Source organism: Siphateles boraxobius, unplaced genomic scaffold, assembly GCF_051911475.1.
Source record: "Siphateles boraxobius isolate OS27281-9 unplaced genomic scaffold, OSU_SipBor_1 22, whole genome shotgun sequence".
Classification (NCBI taxonomy): Eukaryota; Metazoa; Chordata; class Actinopteri; order Cypriniformes; family Leuciscidae; genus Siphateles; species Siphateles boraxobius.
Window position 1 is genome coordinate 29,518,784 of NW_027508833.1, and position 19,475 is coordinate 29,538,258.

The 19,475-nt window shown below is 40.0% G+C and overlaps 3 protein-coding genes across 10 annotated transcripts in view; 2 read left to right on the top strand and 1 right to left on the bottom strand.

Annotated features, from left to right (window-relative positions):
• Nucleotides 1-19,475, bottom strand: part of wdpcp (WD repeat containing planar cell polarity effector) — a 116,193-nt gene that overhangs the window by 72,309 nt on the left and 24,409 nt on the right. For 2 of the 7 annotated variants that reach the window (XM_077239586.1, XM_077239582.1), the window contains exon 1: nucleotides 733-1,028. The exons of 3 other annotated variants lie outside the window; for them this stretch is intronic. The gene's annotated coding sequence lies outside the window, so the exon portion shown is untranslated. Of the gene's footprint in view, nucleotides 1-732; nucleotides 1,044-19,475 lie in introns of those variants that run through there. 2 more of the 7 variants (XM_077239585.1, XM_077239583.1) reach the window with 2 other exon arrangements.
• mdh1ab (malate dehydrogenase 1Ab, NAD (soluble)) lies at nucleotides 1,056-6,334 on the top strand. Its single transcript, XM_077239592.1, has 9 exons — nucleotides 1,056-2,014; nucleotides 2,608-2,706; nucleotides 2,922-3,018; nucleotides 3,851-4,026; nucleotides 4,122-4,244; nucleotides 4,357-4,533; nucleotides 4,774-4,887; nucleotides 5,437-5,526; nucleotides 5,713-6,334. The coding sequence occupies exons 1-9, from the start codon at nucleotides 2,012-2,014 to the stop codon at nucleotides 5,833-5,835; spliced, it is 1,002 nt and encodes a 333-aa protein (XP_077095707.1). The 5' UTR covers nucleotides 1,056-2,011; the 3' UTR covers nucleotides 5,836-6,334.
• Nucleotides 6,928-19,475, top strand: part of ugp2b (UDP-glucose pyrophosphorylase 2b) — a 30,859-nt gene continuing 18,311 nt past the window's right edge. The window contains exons 1-4 of one of the 2 annotated variants that reach the window (XM_077239588.1): nucleotides 6,928-7,049; nucleotides 7,266-7,390; nucleotides 11,922-12,058; nucleotides 18,714-18,821. In XM_077239588.1, the coding sequence (XP_077095703.1) occupies nucleotides 11,960-12,058; nucleotides 18,714-18,821 (207 nt within the window). In that variant the 5' untranslated portion in view covers nucleotides 6,928-7,049; nucleotides 7,266-7,390; nucleotides 11,922-11,959. Of the gene's footprint in view, nucleotides 7,050-7,265; nucleotides 8,301-11,921; nucleotides 12,059-18,713; nucleotides 18,822-19,475 lie in introns of those variants that run through there. The other variant, XM_077239587.1, reaches the window with a different exon arrangement.

Consider the following 19,475-nt stretch of genomic DNA (forward strand, 5'->3'; position numbering starts at 1 on the left):
ACGAGTTAGTGAAGGCCATATATCATAAAGATATACAGGGTGTGTGATGACATGGCTGCTCTCTGCTGTATTTTCAGACAGAATAAAGATAACAGATCAGTTGTATAAATTATTTTTGTTAGTACAACAGTTAGAAGAAACTATCTGACAATAACTAGCCTCCTCCTTACTAACTGAAAATATTTTTTTCAGAATGGGAAATAGCCTAAGGTTTAATAACTAACTCCTGCATCCCAAAACAGGTTTGGGGTATATCCATGAGTTTGTAAGGGATACAAGATAGGCTATAACCTATGGTTTCTGACGTTCCTTAGCCTATCAGATGATTACTGGTTATATCTGTTACCTTCTAGATTACGAGTAGTCTGTATTCCAATTTATAAATTTGATACCACATGTCCACTAATAATATTTTCCATACTCAGTCTCAACAAAACCACAAGCCAGCAAAGAAATCAGTGCCGAGACTGCCGACAGCAGTGAAGCTAGCCGTTCAGCTGAACCGGTCCGGTCCGAAGTAACGTTAATAAGTCAGTCCGCCGAATTTCGACATAACGTTATCTGACTGCTGCAAATTTCAATTTTTCGGGTGAGACAAGAAAAACTACAGACCCATTGTTTTGCACTGTACAACAGCTTCTACTAAATTAATTTACCATACACATATATGATTCACCACTTGAAATAGCCTACTCCAGTGCACAGGCTGCTCTGACTCATTCATAGACTTACCGATTAGTTCACAAATAATCTGTTGATCTCCACTTGATTGAATTGATGGCAAAGTCGCCGTGTGAGTGTTTGTTGCCAGACGACGACTGCAAATGAACCTTCAGGAGAAACGCTTGTAAAAAATAAACTGTTGCCGTTAAAGGCGATCTTCTTCACTTGTGTAACTTTTAAACATTTTCACACGATATTTTAGACTAGAGCTCTTGCCAACCATTGACATGTTCATGATTTCAACAGTGTCTAAGCAACGGACGCAACTGTAAACTCTCCATCACTGTTTACTTTTCTCCCGCGTTGTTTTCCCAAACACTACGGTAAACTTTAATATCTTCCGGGTTGTTCCAGCAGTCAGGATCAGGATGTATTGATATTTTGTAGTACATTTACATGAGTTTACAAACCCGACAGATTCTTTAAACAATTAGTAGCTAGTTTTTTCGATAAATGTTTTGGTTATTTTTCATTACTGCTTTATTGTCCAATTAGGCCTACACTTACACATATATTTCAACATTAAACCATCAGCACCTTAGTTTCGCATAAACGGCTTTATTATATGTTATTTATGAGCAAATAATGTTTTTCACAGACAATAATCTTACTACGTTATTATACCACAGCTAATTGTTCTTGAGAGTCGGATCATTTTTCCGATGATTTGTTCATGAAACGAACTAAATCGGTCCGAGCAGCTGTTTGAACTTTGACAATTTTTTAAATAATCAAATAGCAGAAATGCTATAGCTATACAACACATGCCTACTGAAAATATGTATAATGGATAGTATTTTATTTAAAGTGCACGTACTAATTGAATATTTAACCTACAGGACTGTTTATTGTAAATGAGTATGTTGTAGGCTATATATCATTTCTGCTGTTTGATTATTGTAAAGATTTCATCTTTTTTATTTAATAAAAAAAATATATTCTAACATAAATCTTAAATGACTATTTTATGACCTGAATAATGACTGCAAACAAACAGGGTTTTGGTATTGTTGCTTTGAAACGAACTGTTTAAAAGAACCGATTCGCTGTGATAAGTCGTATATGTCCGACTAGTGGAAGAGGGGTCCGTTACCATACGTATTTTATATGAACTGTAGTCTTTATTTCAACAAAATGAACGGCTGTACGGCCACTAAAAACTACATTTCCCAGTAGACAGTTGAAACGCAGGTGCAGCGACAACTTGTTGCCTCGTGAGAGAAATAGGGGTGACCTCCGCAATCACCGGCGTAGTGGAAAAGCCTCTGTCATTCTAAACCAGCTGAACATGGTAAGACAAAATAATATTCCAAATTGATATAAAAGTGTGTATTTGACTGTCTATATATGATCACGTTAGCGGAAAGTGACAGTTTTGTGGAGTTTTGCTTTAAGAATTATTGCAGAACCTAAACTTTTGCAGTTATCTGTTAGATCAGATGTATAATGTAGCCTACTGTTCGGGAAACAAGAATTGCATAATGTTGATTACACTTGTTAGAATAATATATAAGTCTAGAACTTTTGTTTGTACATGTGATATTCCCTATATCAAACAGTTAAAGGCATTTTAAGGTGTATTAACGCTATAAGTCAAAGATTAGTGAATAGAATGCAGATACATTAATTTGCAACAAACTAAGATTTCTGCAGAAGTGCCAAATGGTGAAAGGGAATTAATTGAAGAAATGTATAAATGTCTCCCAGTTTAAAAATATCCCACTCAGCACTTCATTCTGGCAGAGTTTGCCAGGACTATTTATGTGCATGGTGAGCCTCCTGAGCTTCTCTGTCCTGAGTGGTTGATTAATATCACTTTTATTTTCTTTGCTACCTTACATGACATCTATTGTTTATAATTCTATCTCTCTTGTTTCGCTGTAGGCTGAGCCTATTAGAGTCCTGGTTACCGGCGCTGCAGGGCAGATTGCATACTCTCTGCTGTTCGGCATCGCAAAGGGAGATGTCTTCGGTAAAGATCAGGTAAAGGCAGGATTTGGCTTATGCAATGTCCCGTCACATCCAATTAAAGGATGTTGTATATCATTCATACTGTTTGACTAATTCCAGGAGATAGGCACCATATATGTCTTTGACAACCCACATCTGATGTGATTAATACTTAGGTGCAGGTCAAAACTATATTGTGACAGTTATGCAAGTAATGCACTAACGTTCACTTTCCCTCTCTCTTTCAGCCCCTCGTTTTGGTTCTGTTGGACATTACTCCCATGTTGCCTGTGTTGGAGGGTGTCGTTATGGAGCTGCAGGACTGTGCCCTCCCACTTCTGAGAGGTACACTCGCACAGAATCGACTGTCATGAGGCCCTGTGTTCTCTAGTCTTTGTGCCAGTTATGCAGTCTTAAAGGCCTGTGTTTTCGCTGCACAAATGACGAGAGCTCAGAGCAATCTGATTGGCTGCCTGTATGATCCCCAGCTGAAAGGGCAGCTAAACTTAGAATTGTGGTTCCCATCAGAGGATGGTATGGGAAGTTTGACAGTATGTGAGCTCTCAAGTGTATGGAACAAAACTAACAACCAAAAACTCTGGAGTGCCAAACTGGATGGGTGAAACAAAATATGCCATTGGTCACATTTCACCCCAAAGAAAAAATGCAGTGGCTTTATGTATATATAAACAATATATTTGCATTGTGACATTACAGTCTTAACAATCACCTTTACTCAATTTTTTTATTTAAAAAGAAAATCAGTATTTTTTTTATGTATAATAAATACATGACAGTTCAACAAATATTACCATGATATATACTTCATATAATGTAAATAATACATTATTATTTCATAAAGTCACATTTAATTAATAATTTGTGTTAATAAGAAATAGGGCAATGATTGTATACAAGTAGTATTTCAGCAAAATATTTTTTTCTGTTTATATCAAACAAGTTATAATTTAAAAAAAAAAACTTTTTACAACAGTAATAGCTGACTGTTTTTACATGTCATATCAAGTTTTAATAATGAGGTTTTACACATTATTCAAGTTCTTTAGTTCTGAGATTCTTCTAAAAAGTGTTGTCTTGTGAGTCCCTGAGTGTTGCTGGTGTTTACCCTTCATCTACTCTATACCACTGAGACACTGTCTGTGTCTTTGTGTTTTAGAGGTCATCCCCACCGATAAAGAGGAAGTTGCATTCAAAGATTTGGATGCTGCAATCCTGGTGGGCTCCATGCCAAGGAGAGACGGCATGGAGAGAAAGGACCTACTTAAGGCCAATGTTGCCATCTTTAAGGCTCAGGGGGAGGCACTAGACAAGTATGCAAAGAAAACAGTCAAGGTGAATAACCATGACCTAATTAAGTGCTTGCACAGTTGGAAGAAAGTTAATCAAGTATGAAGGCAGTATTTTGACCCTTATGTTTTAATATGCAGGTTCTAGTTGTTGGTAACCCAGCCAACACTAACTGTCTGATTGCGGCCAAATCCGCCCCGTCCATCCCCAAAGAGAATTTCTCCTGTCTGACACGCCTGGATCACAACAGGGCTTGCTCTCAGGTAAAACACCCCCTTGCTGGATGGTCCACGCCATGCTAATGGAGCTCAAAACAAAGAGGTGAAATGATTCAATTTATACCCACTAACTTGTACCAAACAATGTGTCCTCTAGGTGGCAATGCGTTGTGGCATTTCAGCAAACGGTGTGAAGAATGTGATCATCTGGGGAAATCATTCATCTACGCAGTACCCTGACGTCCACCACTGCAAGGTGATTGTGCAGGGAAAGGACGTGACTGCCTTCGATGCAGTGAAGGACGATGCCTGGCTGAAGGGAGAATTCATTTCTGTAAGTGTTGTCTGCTATGACTTCCTCCTCCTGTAGAGGTCACTGTTGGCCTATTTACTATGCCACATTACTGAGTAAGCAAGAATATTACAGTATGTTTGTTAGCATTCATGTGTATGACATTAGTAATAAGAACGTCCGTTTAAGTAGGTCCATTGTAACAACATTCAGTTTGCACATGACTGGAATAATCTGATCAGAAACTTTCTATTGTTACTCCACTTTTCCTCTGTTTTACAGACAGTGCAGCAGCGTGGTGCTGCAGTCATTAAGGCCAGGAAGCTCTCCAGTGCCATGTCAGCCGCCAAGGCTATCTGCGACCACATGAGAGACATCTGGACCGGCACTTCCGAGGTCAACTTTTTTTAGGGCCCTGGCCCCCTAGTTGAAAGTTACTGATGTAGATTTTTGATTGTACCTTAAAAGGAATCTCTTAATGATTTCTACTCTAAAGTTATGTGTTTACCAGCGATTTTTGACAAAACAAGGCTCAAAGTCAGCCTAATAAACAGGGAAGACACAAGGGTAAAAAATAAACCTAAACTTCTGTTAAAACAGTCCGCTGATTGAAATGTCCTATAGATGCTTGATGTCGCTCTATGGAGCTTAAAAGCCAAGCAATAGGAAATAAAAATGCCCAAGGACTGTGTAATAACAATGTACATTTGCTCATTAGTCTTTTTTCCACTCCCATAAAAAAACAATATGAGTTACATTATTAAGTATTTACTTGTCTACAAGTAATTTCATCTTCAGTATGATGATTGCATAATGTGATAGTCAAATTGAAGTGTTCTCTGCTGTTTGATATTGCACACAAGGCAACAACTTTATTTGGACTGATGCTATACATTTTTATTGGGAGGCCACTTGTTCTGAACTCTTCTTGCATTTGTTTTATAGGGTGAGTTCATCTCTATGGGTGTCTATTCCACTGGAAACTCTTACGGAGTACCCGAGGACCTAATTTACTCATTCCCTGTTTCAATCAAGGTTTGTCATAAAACTTTCCCAAATTCTGTGTTTGATATCTCTTCCTTAATCTCCACACCATGGCCTTATTTACTGAGATCAATCCTGAGATCAAATTCATATTCACATCTATTTATCATTCTCTAGTCTAATCAACTAGAAAAGTATGAGTTTAGCCACCATTTCAACATTTCTCTTTTTCTTAAGGGCAAGACCTGGAAGATTGTTGATGGGTTGGCCATCAACGACTTCTCAAGAGCCAAGATGGATGCAACAGCAGCAGAATTAGTGGAGGAAAGAGACACTGCTGTCTCTTTCCTGGGTGTGTGACTGGAAACCCAGCCATATTCACCACTCTTAGATGTCCAGAAAACTCCAGAAGCACGTTTGTGAAACACTCCAGAAAACCCCTATCTTCCCCTGAAACTGTTACATAAATTCTAGAACTGTATGTACTTGAAATCCTAACTTTTTAAACTTTTTTTTAAATCCTCCTTTTCAGCTGGATTTTTCAGAATTGGAACTTAATCTTGTTGTTTAGCGGGGACTTTGGTTGTTTCCCCTCCTGTTTTTTGTTTTCCATCTGAGAAACAATAGTTCTAATTCAAAGCTGCAGAAAGGAGGAACAAAGCCTGGGAAGGACTCAGAGTACATAAATTAGGTCTTTCTTGGTCATTTTCCAGCCTTTACTGAAATTTCAACTGTTGCATGTCTGATAGTTGTTCATCAGAAATTAACAATGAATGTTTAATGTGTTAAAGTGCTTTGGCAGTGCGGTTACTGTAACAGATTTTATATGTATCCAGCAATAAAAACTAGACATTAAAAAGAATACTTGCATTCATTTTTAAAATTAGATAGTTTTCCTAAATTAATAAATCAATCTCTTGCACACTGCAGTTTACACTGAATTGGTGCTCAAAATGTGTTATATTAGGACCACTGTATTGTCAGTATTGTAGTGTTAAGAGTCAGGATACTTTTTGTGTTCCTGACCTCACTTAGAAATATTAGAAAAACAAAATATTGTACTTGTTCTCTGACACATTACATTCTGTATGAAAGAGAATGAACGTTCTGTACTGCAAGGTCATTGGTGTGAGGGTGCAGACGTGGCCTTCTCGACTGTGTTGCCAAATCTCGATAGAAAAACAATCCAAAATTTGCTGTCTTATTTTTATCTTTATGCTGTCTGTTTTATTGTACTAAGGAGACCAAGCACTAGAGATTCCCAAAACGTTACTGTATTCTACGAATAAAAAAACTAAGCCCACGACAGAGCTTATATTTATAAGTGAATTAGTTATGAAGCAGCAACCCTGAAGTCGCTTATATTATGCGGACATGGCAACACTGCGGCCTGATTGAAGTCACCCAATGAGATTTGCCGTAATGAAATGCAGTGCTTTCATTGGTTACTGCGAGTTTACATTTTTCCCCTTTGCAACACATTAACGCTGGTAATAAATAACTTGCATTTTTTATTTGTTTACTTCATAAATTAAAAGAAGCCACTGTTCCGTTGTATCTATAAATGTAAAAACGTAAGTGTGAACTGGTACATTTATCCATAATCACCATTCATCGAGACTTGATGATTAGGATAAATCACAATAATTACCGAAAATAATAATAAATTAAAGTCATGGGTGACAAAGTGGCGTACATAATTTTGGTTTCAGTTATTTTCATTTAAATATATTCAACGAATAATATTCAGGATGTTTTTAAACAGTGTTCTTGGTGAAACACTTCCGCAGTGTTCCAGTGACCCCGCGCTGCTGTTTCTGGAGAAGAAAGTTGGTTGGTCAGAGATAGGGAAACACACGTCGCTGTTCCGGAACAACCTTCAGCTGCTCCCCGACAGCATCCTTCAGCCTAACGAGTAAGACGCTTCAAATCTATTTTCACATTCGCTCTGCAATCATAATACTTTAACGCCATGGTACCACCTGTACCGTGTTCCTAAAAAAAAATCTAAAAGTCGACGTTTTTTCGATGCAATGAAAACGTCAAGCGTCTGCTATGGATTTATGCATGAGAGAACATCACTGCTCTGTGATTGCAAAGTAAAATACTGCAATAACGCGTGAACTCCATCATGATAAATGATTTAATTGCAGCTTATGACAACTCCTTTCTTAGGATAGAATATAGTGATATTAAAACGTTTCGTTCTTTACCCCCTAAACTCAACTAACTAATCTGGCCCTAGTATATTTGAAATGATCATAAGACAACACAGCCAGGTTCGGGAGGATGTGATCGAGGAAGTGTGACCGGAATAATGTGACGTGTAATAATGACTGGCCAAAAGGGGCTGAGCACAAATGCAATTCCTACATTTACACACACACAGATAAACATAATTACTTCACCTTTTAATAAAACACACCGGCTCCTTTGAGCAATAAACGCGCGGAGCGAGCGAAAGGTCGACGAGGCAGTCGTTTATTCACCCTGCGTTACTTGATAGTCAGTGGGAGGAGAGAGAGAGAGAGAGAGAGAGAGAGAGAGAGAGAGAGAGATGGTTTACTTTAGTTAAAAGCGCGTGAACAACAGAGAAAAGCGCTCGTGAACAGAATGAGAGAATCGATCAGCTGACCTTCTGTCTTATTTTTATTAATTATTATTATCACGAATAAGCGTCACATCCCGACTGGACTGTATCTATGTTGCTGTTCTTCCCATGACAGAAAAAATACAGGATTATTTTTGTTGTGATATTGAACCGAACTGCATTTCATAGAGTTTAGAGGACAGATACTGTAGCACTATGTCGCTTTACGTTGAAGGTAAGAACATTAATCAATCCGGTTTTCTTTTTTCCTTACTTATAAAGTACTTTTAAGTTTGTATTGGTTCTCTCGATGTATCTTGATTAATTAGATGATACTAGTGATCAACTGGATCTTACCATACCATGTAAAAGCTGTCAGTTGAATTCTGATGAGAGTGAGAGCTGAATGGACCCTTCAGTCAATGTTGACTGATAGACTGGAAAAGTTGCTCTAGAAATTTGGCTCTGCAGAAATAGAAGCTTTATGGAGGGCATTTTGTAGACTCTTGACCTTTCCAGACTGTCGGTCCATTTCTCGCTTTGGTTTTGCTGTTAGAGGTTCATTTGGCTTGAAAGTGTCTAATTTAAACATAATTATAGGAGTTACCGAGTTAAGTCTTCTGACTGTTTGCGTCCAACATGTTTCGGATGTACAGTACTAATTTAAATCTTGAAATTAAAAAGCTTTAGGATTTAAAAAAAAAATAATACTAAGAAACATGATGACTTACAGTATAGGCTACCAAGAGTTTGGGGTCAATAAGATTTTTTTATATTTTTGAAAGTAGTCTCTTATTATCACTCTTTTTTTTAATTCTCACCAAGGCTGCATTTATCTGATCAAAAATACTGTAAAACAGTAACATTGTGAAATATTTTTACAATTAAAAATAACTTTATATTTTAATATATTGAAAAATCTAATGTATCACTCTGATGGAACAGTTGTACTTTCAGCAGCCATTACTCCAGTCTTCAGTGTCACAATGATGATTTGGTACTTTTTTCAGGATTATTTGTCGAATAGAACATTTAAAAGAACAGTGTTTATTTGCAATAGAAATATTTTGAAACATTATAAATGACTTTACTGTCACTTGCTGATGATGATTCTTTTGTACAGATGGTCAGATGTTCTTACTTTAAATCATTATCAAATCATACTAGAGAACTTCAGCATCAGGTTTTACAAATACTTGTGGAGTTTGAGCTCGAGGTCAAAAGAGCGACATACAATTGTAAAAAACATTGATTGATGTAAAACTCCAGACGAGTTTTCTTGTGTGCGTCCGTTTTTAACACGTCTTCATTGTCGTACAGTATGACCTTAATGACAACTGAGATTCTGACATGGATTGCATCAGGATCATTTCGTACAGTCTGACTCTGACAAGGAACAATCGTAAAGGATAATTATGCCCGGCTTTAGACTTTTGGACCTCTGGATGTACAGTGCATGTTTTCTTTGCTGTGAAATGAAAGTGAGATGAACTATTGATGTGTTGGTACAATCATTTGTAAATGGTAATTTTTGTCTGTTTTACAGTATACCTTAACAAAATACCCCTAGAGTATTGGTAGTACTTTCTGCATCGTTCAATTGTCATTCTTTATGACATTGCAGATTATTTATTGTTATTTTTTAAATTTATTTGGTAAGTAGCTGTATACTTGAAATAATGTGCATTGTCACGGTCTTCTTTACAGGGGCCATGAACGTCATATTGTTAAAAAAAAAAATTCTCTGAGGTCGACTTATAATGTTATCAAGATTTTTTTTTACAGCCTAATTTAGAAGTAATAAGCTGTTTTCTATCCTGTTTTTGACCTTCTCTTTCGAACACTCCGTTTTGATAGGTGTGCCGCTTGCAAGAATTGGAAGTAAATGGCCACTGCTATGATTGGGTCACAGTTTTAACTTTTGCATATTAAAATAAGTATTTTGAGTTAACACTGTTATAATTGACAAAGGATGGCTTACAGTGTTTCGTGTAAATGGAATTAGGAATTGTTTATCAATGTCGTTCTCTCATTCATCCTTTTCGATAAAATAAAAAATGTATACATTATCATTTGCAGTGTCGTTTTAAATAAAATTAAACGAAAAATTAACATTTTGTCTTACTAATGACAAAACAGAAGATCTCTCTCACTGAAGATTTTATTCAGGATTAAAGTGAATAAAAAACAATAACAAAAGCTCTACATACTTTCTTCCTTATCCGATAATACAACGAAATAAGCCCATAAATGCCGAAGCAAATGAAAGAATAGCAAATCACAACTATTCAGTTTGACTGGCGCTACAGTGTAAATACTAGTCAGTAGGGCTGGGACAAAATATCGATAGGGCAATATATTGTTGTCAATATATTTTTTAATGGGATGGCGGACAGCAGTGTGAGTAAAATAATAGATGCCCCAGCTATGTTTAAGTCCAAAGTCTGGACCCACTTTGGCTTTTATACCATTGATGGGACAGACAAAATTGACAAAGAGTACGTGATTGTGGCGAGCAGGACGAGGCCGAGAGCTGCGAAAGAATGGCGCCAAATGACCACAAACATGCAAAGCCATCACTCTGATCTCATTGAAAATGTTTAATTTACTTAAAATGTTCAATTTAATTTACAGAGTGAAAAACATTTTGTGCTGTTTTCGAACAGTTTGGACTTGAATAAAGAGAGAAAACCTGTACTTAACCTTTTCACTGGCATTGTGTTTTCATAGTTAGATATTGTGATGTATCATTATAGGATTCTCTAGCAATATATTGATTATCGCAGAATTGCTGTATCGTGAGCCATGTATCGTTTCGTGACATACCCTGTGCTTCGCTGAGTGTTTTCAGCATAGAAAATCACAAATACTAATTCTTAGAAATACAGAAATGGTCTCTTATTTAATGCACTGGCTGACACTGTCACTTTGAGGCTGTTGTAGATGTTAAATGTCACATGCCAGGCAGTATGTGAGAAGATAATAATTGGGGATTATACGCAACAAACTTCATTGCTTCTGGACTGGTTCAAGTCTTTTGTAAGTGCTTTGTTAAATATAAAGCCGTTTACTCAAGATGCCTTCAAAGGAGGAAGCAAAGATGAGCATAACCGATATCCATCACGTATGCAGATTGATATCTAAAAGTTTTTTTCTTCTCACTAACATTTAGATATTTAAATCGAATAAAACGGCAACAATAAAAATAACTAGCCAGGCTTTCTTTGACAAGCGGATGCAATGAGGCCTGTTTTAATGTTTGTTCATGTGACAGTCAGCATAAACCCTATTTTGGCACACTGGCAGACGAATGAATTAAATTGGGTGTATACAGATGAAATGTGGTCAAGCGGAATTCAGTCAGGTAGTCGCAAAATGTAGTGTAGAAGGTAGCACACTTGAACATGACATAGATACAAAATCTGATGTCTAAATGTAATAAGAGTTGAAAGGCCCAATAATAATAATAATGCTCTTTCTCCAGTACAGTCAGTGTTAAACAGTGCCAATACATGAAATTAACCCAGAGCCCACTGATGGGTGTGTTTAACACTCTTTATGATGTGTGTTTAACACTCTTTAAATGCTCTTGATGATAACATATTGTATCTTTGGTTTCATGCCTTCTGGTATTTTCATTTTGGGCCAGAAGTAAGGCAGTGGTATATACAATTATCAGTAACAGCTGCCAGCTTCCTTATCATATGGTCATATTATCTCTGCAAATAAGATTTATTAAAAATAATTTTAAAAGATTTATTAAGGAACTGTAAAGTTTGAACACACTAACTGTATTATTTATTGGTACGACTCATCAGAAAAACTTTAACATTAAGGTGTGTGGTTTCAATTGTAGGTCTGAGTAAAGAGTTATTACCAAGCAACCTCTACGGGATGGCTCAGTTTCAGGAAGTAATGCGACAGCAGCTGGAGAGCTCTATGCATGTTGAGCTGGAGAAACTCTTAAGCACGGCCAAAGGTGCAGACGCTGAGGTGAGATACAAGCTTACAAACACATTTTCAAAAATTCAGCTAACTTTTTTTATGATTTAGAAAAAGAGTGATTTATAGACACACTACCATTTAAAAGTTTGGTGTCTATAAGTTTTTTGAATGTTTTAATAAAAGAAGTCTCTTATGCTCACCTAGACTGCATATGTTTGATCAAAAATACAGTAAAAACAGTAATATTGTAAAATATTAGTATGATTTAAAATAACTTTTGTATTTTAATATATTTTAAAATGTAATTTATTCCTGTGATTCAACATCATTATTCTTCAGTGTCACATGATCTTTCAGAAATCATTCTAATATGCTGATTTGCTGCTCGAGAAACATTTCTTATTATCAATGTTGTAAACGTTTGTGCTTCTTACATTTTTTGTGGAAACCGTGATGCAATTTATTTTTTTATTTTTTTCACGATAAAGCTAGTAGTATTTGTCCCGTATGTGATCTCAACATGTCAGACTAGCCAACCTGCTCCATGTTAAATAAAACCAATTTTATTAGGCTATTGATATGACTGGAGTTTTTAATGCACTTTTAATTAAAAGTAGAAATAACCCTTTTTTACAGTCTCACAGTTTTAGTGCATTTAGAAATGACAAGGGAGCTAAGATGACAAATGAGAGGAAACCTCTTTGGGTGCCATCTGAGTGCTGTAGCTGATGAATGACGTGCCAGTATTACGGGAGAGATTTCATTGCACCGCTGAACTGATGTTTAATTAGTCTCACCATGAGACTGGCTTCATCATGATGCATCTTCTCCCTGGCATTTCTTCAGCCCCTACACACTTCCTTCTGTTCATCTTTTACCCTTCTTTCATTTTTCTTTCTTTAGCTACACTGAAATTCTCAGTTAGTAGAGTTCCTTTGAGCATGTCAGATAGTAAAACTCTGAGCTTTTTGGCGATTCACCCCAGTGTTTTCTCAGCACCATATGGTAATAATCAGACTTAGCCGTCATCACCGTGACACATGCTGCCCGCTTGTGTCACCCCTCCCTCTCCATAGCACACAGACTCCCATAATTCCACCCAAACATTTACTGCCAAATGACATATTATAATCCACACCCTGCTAGCTCAAATAAAATATGATAAGATCATGTGAAGATAAGTCATCAGTTTACAGTTGTAAACATTGTAGCTGCCTTTTAAGTAGGGATATCAAAAGAACTAGTTCTTTAGTATCACATTGATTCTTGAAAAATAATAATAATAACCAGTAGAGTTTTTTGATTCACGGGCAGCTGCTTTTGACTCTTACATACGTATATGTGTATGTGCGCGCTCTGTGAATCAAATCAAATCAAATCTAATGTACCAGTTCAAAATGCATTGAAATGTAATTATGTAAACATAGTAAAGTTAATATAAACAGGTGGGACGAAAATCGGATGTGTGTTTAAATATTATTAGACCTTCCAGTGAAATACATTCTAATAGATCTAATGATGTCTATCCATCCATCCATCCATCTTCTTCCGCTTATCCGGGGCCGGGTCGCGGGGGCAGCAGTCTAAGCAGGGCTCCAGACTAACTTTTCCACTGGTTGCACTGGTGCTACCAACTTTCTCAGTTGGTCGCACCAGCATATGACTTGGTCGCACCTTTTTTTTTTTTTGCTACATGCCATGGGATTAATCAATCCATGCTGATGAATAGTGTTTTTAATGGACCAAGGCTAGCAAAGGCTTTCTGGGTTGCAGCAGAAATACCTGTAAGATATTAATTATCATTGCCAAATTTCAGGATTTTCATGGATTTTGGACAGTAATTTTAATCTGTAATTTTAAGCATTTTACATTTGAATTATATACAATCTATCTATTTACATTTTAATCATATTCTATCTATCTATCTATCTATCTATCTATCTATCTATCTATCTATCTATCTATCTATCTATTTGTCTATTATCATCTTTCTATCTTTTAAAAATCAATAAACATTCAAATGTATGCATTACATTTTAAAAGATTAGAGTATTATAATAAACTGAAACAGATTTTTTGTTATCAAAGTTTATAGTTGTAACAAAAAGCAGAAATCTCACACTCCTTACCTTCTGAATTTTATAATAATTTCCTTTTCCTCTGTCGAGCGATCATGAGAGTAATTGCTCGACAGAGGAAAATATAACCGCTGAAAAGACGTAGGAGGAAGGGGCTCTGTGTTTCGTGAGACCATTTTTATCATTTTTATACGCCTTAATTCGTGAATTCTTAATTGGCGCGTTTCACCATCAGTGTGCAATGCGCGTGACGTCTACGTTCGTCAATAAATAAACTGCACGTGTCTTGCGGAAGAACATTGTAGACGGAACTTCTCTCCATTAATGTCTATAGCGAGTCACGCAGGCACTGGGCTACTCCGCAGCCAAGTCGACCCCGGGATAAAATAGTCCGAATATAAACACTTATTATAGGCGTACCGTAGTGATTCAGAATAAGTCAAAAACACGGTTTGGAAAATGGATTCATGATGTAGCCTACTCGTTCATTTTGAACATAAGTTACGGACTGCAGCAGCTGATACCACGGCGTTCTGTTGCTCAAGCGTCCACTCGCACAAATGCGACCACATAACATTTTAACTCGCACATTCTCAAAAAATGGTTGCATATGCAACCAATTTGGTCGCAGTCTGGAACCCTGCTAAGCAGAGATGCCCAGAGTTCCCTCTCCCCAGACACTTCTTCCAGCTCTTCCGGGAGGACACCGAGGCGTTCCCAGGCCAGCCGGGAGAGATAGTCCCTCCAGCGTGTGCTAGGTCTTCCCCGTGGTCTCCTCCCAGTGGGACGTGCCCGGAACACCTTCCCGGGAAGGCGGCCAGGAGGCACCCGGAACAGATGCCCGAGCCACCTCAGCTGACCCCTCTCGATGTGGAGGAGCAGCGGCTCTACACTGAGCTCCTCCCGAGTGACCGAGCTTGTCTACCTATCTCTAAGGGATTGCCCAGCCACCCTGCGGAGAAAGCTCATTTCGGCCGCCTGTATCCGGGATCTTGTCCTTTCGGTCATGACCCAAAGCTCATGACCATAGGTGAGAGTAGGAACGTAGATTGACCGGTAAATCGAGAGCTTCGCCTTGTGGCTCAGCTCCTTCTTTACCACGACAGACCGGTACATCGACCGCATTACTGCAGAAGCTGCACCGATCCGTCTGTCAATCTCCCGTTCCATCCTTCCCTCACTCGTGAACAAAACCCCAAGATACTTAAACTCCTCCACCTGAGGCAGGAACTCTCCACCAACCTGAGGCGAGCAAGCCGCCCTTTTCCGACTGAGGACCATGGCCTCGGATTTGGAGGTGCTGATTCTCATCCCAGCCGCTTCACACTCGGCTGCAAACCGTCCCAGTGCATGCTGAAGGTCCTGGTCTGAAGGGGCCAACATGACAACATCATCCGCAAAGAGCAGAGATGAAATCGTGTGGTCCCCAAACCTGACACCCTCCGGCCCCTGGCTGCGCCTAGAAATTCTGTCCATAAAAGTTATGAACAGAACCGGCGACAAAGGGCAGCCCTGCCGGAGTCCAACATGCACCGGGAAGAAGTCTGACTTACTGCCGGCAATGCGAACCAAGCTCCTGCCTCGGTCATACAGGGACCGGACAGCCCTTAGCAAAGGACCCCGGACCCCATACTCGCGGAGCACCCTCCACAGGCCACCGCGAGGGACACAGTCGAATGCCTTCTCCAAATCCACAAAGCACATGTGGATTGGTTGGGCAAACTCCCATGAACCCTCCAGCACCCTGTAGAGGGTATAGAGCTGGTCCAGTGTTCCACGGCCTGGACGAAAATGCACTGTTCCTCCTGAATCCGAGGTTCCACTATCGGCCGTATTCTCTTCTCCAGTACCCTGGCATAGACTTTCCCAGGGAGGCTGAGAAGTGTGATCCCCTTGTAGTTGGAACAAACCCTCTGGTCCCCCTTCTCAAAAAGAGGGACCACCACCCCGGTCTGCCATTCAAGAGGCACTGTCCCCGACCGCCACGCGATGCTGCAGAGGCGTGTCAGCCAAGACAGCCCCACAACATCCAGAGACTTGAGGTACTCAGGGCGGATCTCATCCACCCCTGGTGCCTTGCCGCCGAGGAGTTTACTGACAACCTCTATGCCCTCAGCCTCTGCTTCCTCAATGGAAGACGTGACGACGGGATTGAGGAGATCCTCGAAGTATTCCTTCCACCGTCCGACGATATCACCTGTTGAGGTCAACAGCTGCCCACCTCCACTGTAAACAGTGTTGGTAGGGCACTGCTTCCCTCTCCTGGGGCGCCGGACAGTTTGCAAGAATCTCTTCGAGGTCAGCCGATAGTCCTTCTCCATGGCCTCACCGAACTCCTCCCAGACCCGAGTTTTTGCCTTCACAACCACCCGGGCTGCAGTCCGCTAGGCCTGCCGGTACCCGTCAGCTGCCTCAGGAGTCCCACAAGTCAACCAGGCCCGATAGGACTCCTTCTTCAGCTTGACGGCATCCTTTACTTCCTGTGTCCACCACCGGGTTCGGGGATTGCCGCCTCGACAGGCACCAGAGACCTTACGGCCACAGCTCCGAGCAGCCGCTTCGACAATGGAGATGGAGAACATGGTCCACTCGGACTCAATATCTCCAGCCTCCCTCGGGATCTGGTCGAGGCTCCGCCGGAGGTGGGAGTTGAAGATCTCTCTGACAGGGGACTCGGCCAAACGTTCCCAGCAGACCCTTACAGTACGCTTGGGTCTGCCGAGTCTGTCCAGCTTCCTCCCCCGCAATCGGATCCAACTTACCACCAGGTGGTGATCAGTTGACAGCTCCGCCCCTCTCTTCACCCAAGTGTCCAAGACATATGGCCGCTGGTCAGATGAAACGACCACAAAGTCGATCATCGACCTACGGCCTAGGGTGTCCTGGTGCCACGTGTACTGATGGACACCCTTATGCTTGAACATGGTGTTCCTTATGGACAAACTGTAACTAGCACAGAAGTCCAATAACTAAACTCTACTCGGGTTCAGGTCAGTGGGGCCGTTCCTCCCAATCACGCCCCTCCAGGTGTCACTGTCGTTGCCCACGTGGGCGTTGAAGTCCCCCAGTAGAACGACGAAGTCCCCAGTCGGAGCACTTTCCAGCACCCCTCCCAGAGACCCCAAGAAGGCCGGGTACTCTGCACTGCCGTTTGGCCCGTAGACACACACGACAGTGAGAGACCTATCCCCAACCCGTAGGCGCAGGGAAACGACCCTCTCGTTCACCGGGGTAAACTCCAACACATGGCGGCTGAGCTGGGGGGCTATAAGCAAACCCACACCAGCCCGCCGCCTCTCACCATGGGCAACTCCAGAGTGGTGAAGAATCCATCCTCTCTCAAGGAGTGTGGTTCCAGAGCCCAAGTTGTGCGTAGAGGTGATTCCGACTATCTCTAGAGCTAGCTTCCGTGTCCAGGGATCGTGTTGTCGAGGCCCCCGCCTTCGACTGCTGCCCGATCCTCTCAGCACCGGCCCCTTACGGTTCTTCCTGTAGGTGGTGAGCCCACGGGAAGGCGGCCCCACGTCGCTCCTTCAGGCTGGGCCCGGCCGGACCCCGTAGGGGGAGGCCCGGCCACCAGGCGCTCGCATACGAGCCCCAACCCCGGGCCTGGCTCCAGGGTGGGGCCCCGGCTGCGCCATACCGGGAGACGTCATGGTCCTCGTTTTACTGTAATGCCGTCTATTATTATTCAAATATTTGACAATATAATATTATTTATATATACTACTGTTCAAAAGTTTGGGGTCGGTAAGATTATTTTAATGTTTATTGAAGAAGTCTCTAATGCTTACCAAGGCTGCATTTGTAGATAAAACAGTAATATGTTTTAAATTGTAATAATAGTTCACAATATGTTTTCCATTTATAAATATATGTTAATATTTTAAATATAAATATTTAAAATGTATTTCACAATATAAATGTTTACTGTGCAAGCAACAGCAGTGACACTGCGCAACGAAACCTACAATTCAGTTTAGCAATGCATGACGTCACCCATTTAAAGTAAATGAGAAGCCGTAACACCGACGCCCTTTGTACATGCATCTTATCTTTTGATCTCTTCAATCAATACTTCATATCTTCTTTCAAGGTTTATGTATCGAATTTACACTTTGATTAAAATACAGAGCTGTAGAAGTAACTTTAAATTCTCAGCAGGCACAAGGAGTTTTATGGATTTTCATCAAACAGGATTTATTAATAATGATGTGCTCAGTGAGAGGCCTGAGGACCCAGAAATCTTTCGCGGCAGGGTGGTAATTATGTCAGAAGCCTTAAGGAGTTCTAATTGCCAGATTGTACAGAACAGGATAAGAAAGTAATGCTGACAGGTTGTTTTTTATGCTTTTTTTGTTGTTGTTTTGTTTTTTCAAAAAGAAACAAATGCTGATGTCCTTAAATTTAAAGGCAAATGTAAACGTTTAAGTACTGACCACTATTCTGAAAATATCTCTCTGTCTAATGTCAATAAAGGTTATGGAGGTCAATGCATTGTACACTCTGGCATCATCTGCCAAAAGGTTGAGTTTTAAGTATTTGTTTCTCAGAAGGAGAAAACAGGAAGGACAGTCCTCAATAACTTAATCTTTTTTTTCTTTTTTGCCTGATCTCTTCCACAGGTGTCTAAGAAGGACTTTGAAGGCTTTAGGAAGATATTCCACCGATTTCTGCAGGTGAAGGGACCTTCAGTAGAATGGCCAAAAATCAACAGGCCCCCTGAGGACTCGGTAAGATAAGCAAGTGATTGATCGTACTCAAGCCTATTTCTTACATTCGATTGGATTCTTAATTTAGCCCACATTTGGTTACTTTGACTGTAGACCTATAAGCTGAATATGCAGAGAAAGTCAAGCCTAGTATGTCTATACACACTTCAAGTATTAAAACCGATAGGTGAACGGCACTCAGAGCCTCTGCTTTGAGTCTCATGTGTGGCCATTAGTATCGCCTCAGGCTCTGGGAATTAGTCATCTGTGATTAAAAGCTTCCCACATTCCAGCATGAATTAATTTGTATGCCATTCACACACTTAAGTGTATAAGTATCCAAAGACTTTGGGTTAAGTATATAAGTATCCAAAGACTTTGGGTCCAGTTAGAGTTAAAGTATTAGCCTGTAGATAGACCTAGTGTGAATGATTGTGTGTGTGCAAGGAAAATTATAAATAAAGCTTCGACATTGATTTGTGTCTTTGGGCAAGGGAGGGTGTAAGAAAGACAAACAGTGAACAAAAGTGTCTCCTAATTTGATTTGGCTGTGTGTTTATGTTTCACATAAAGAATCCAGTGTCATTCTGCTTTCCTCTGGGTCTGTAAGAGCCAGAAACCTACACACAAGCCTTTTAGCTCCACAAGGAATCACATGCCAGCTATACTATGAAA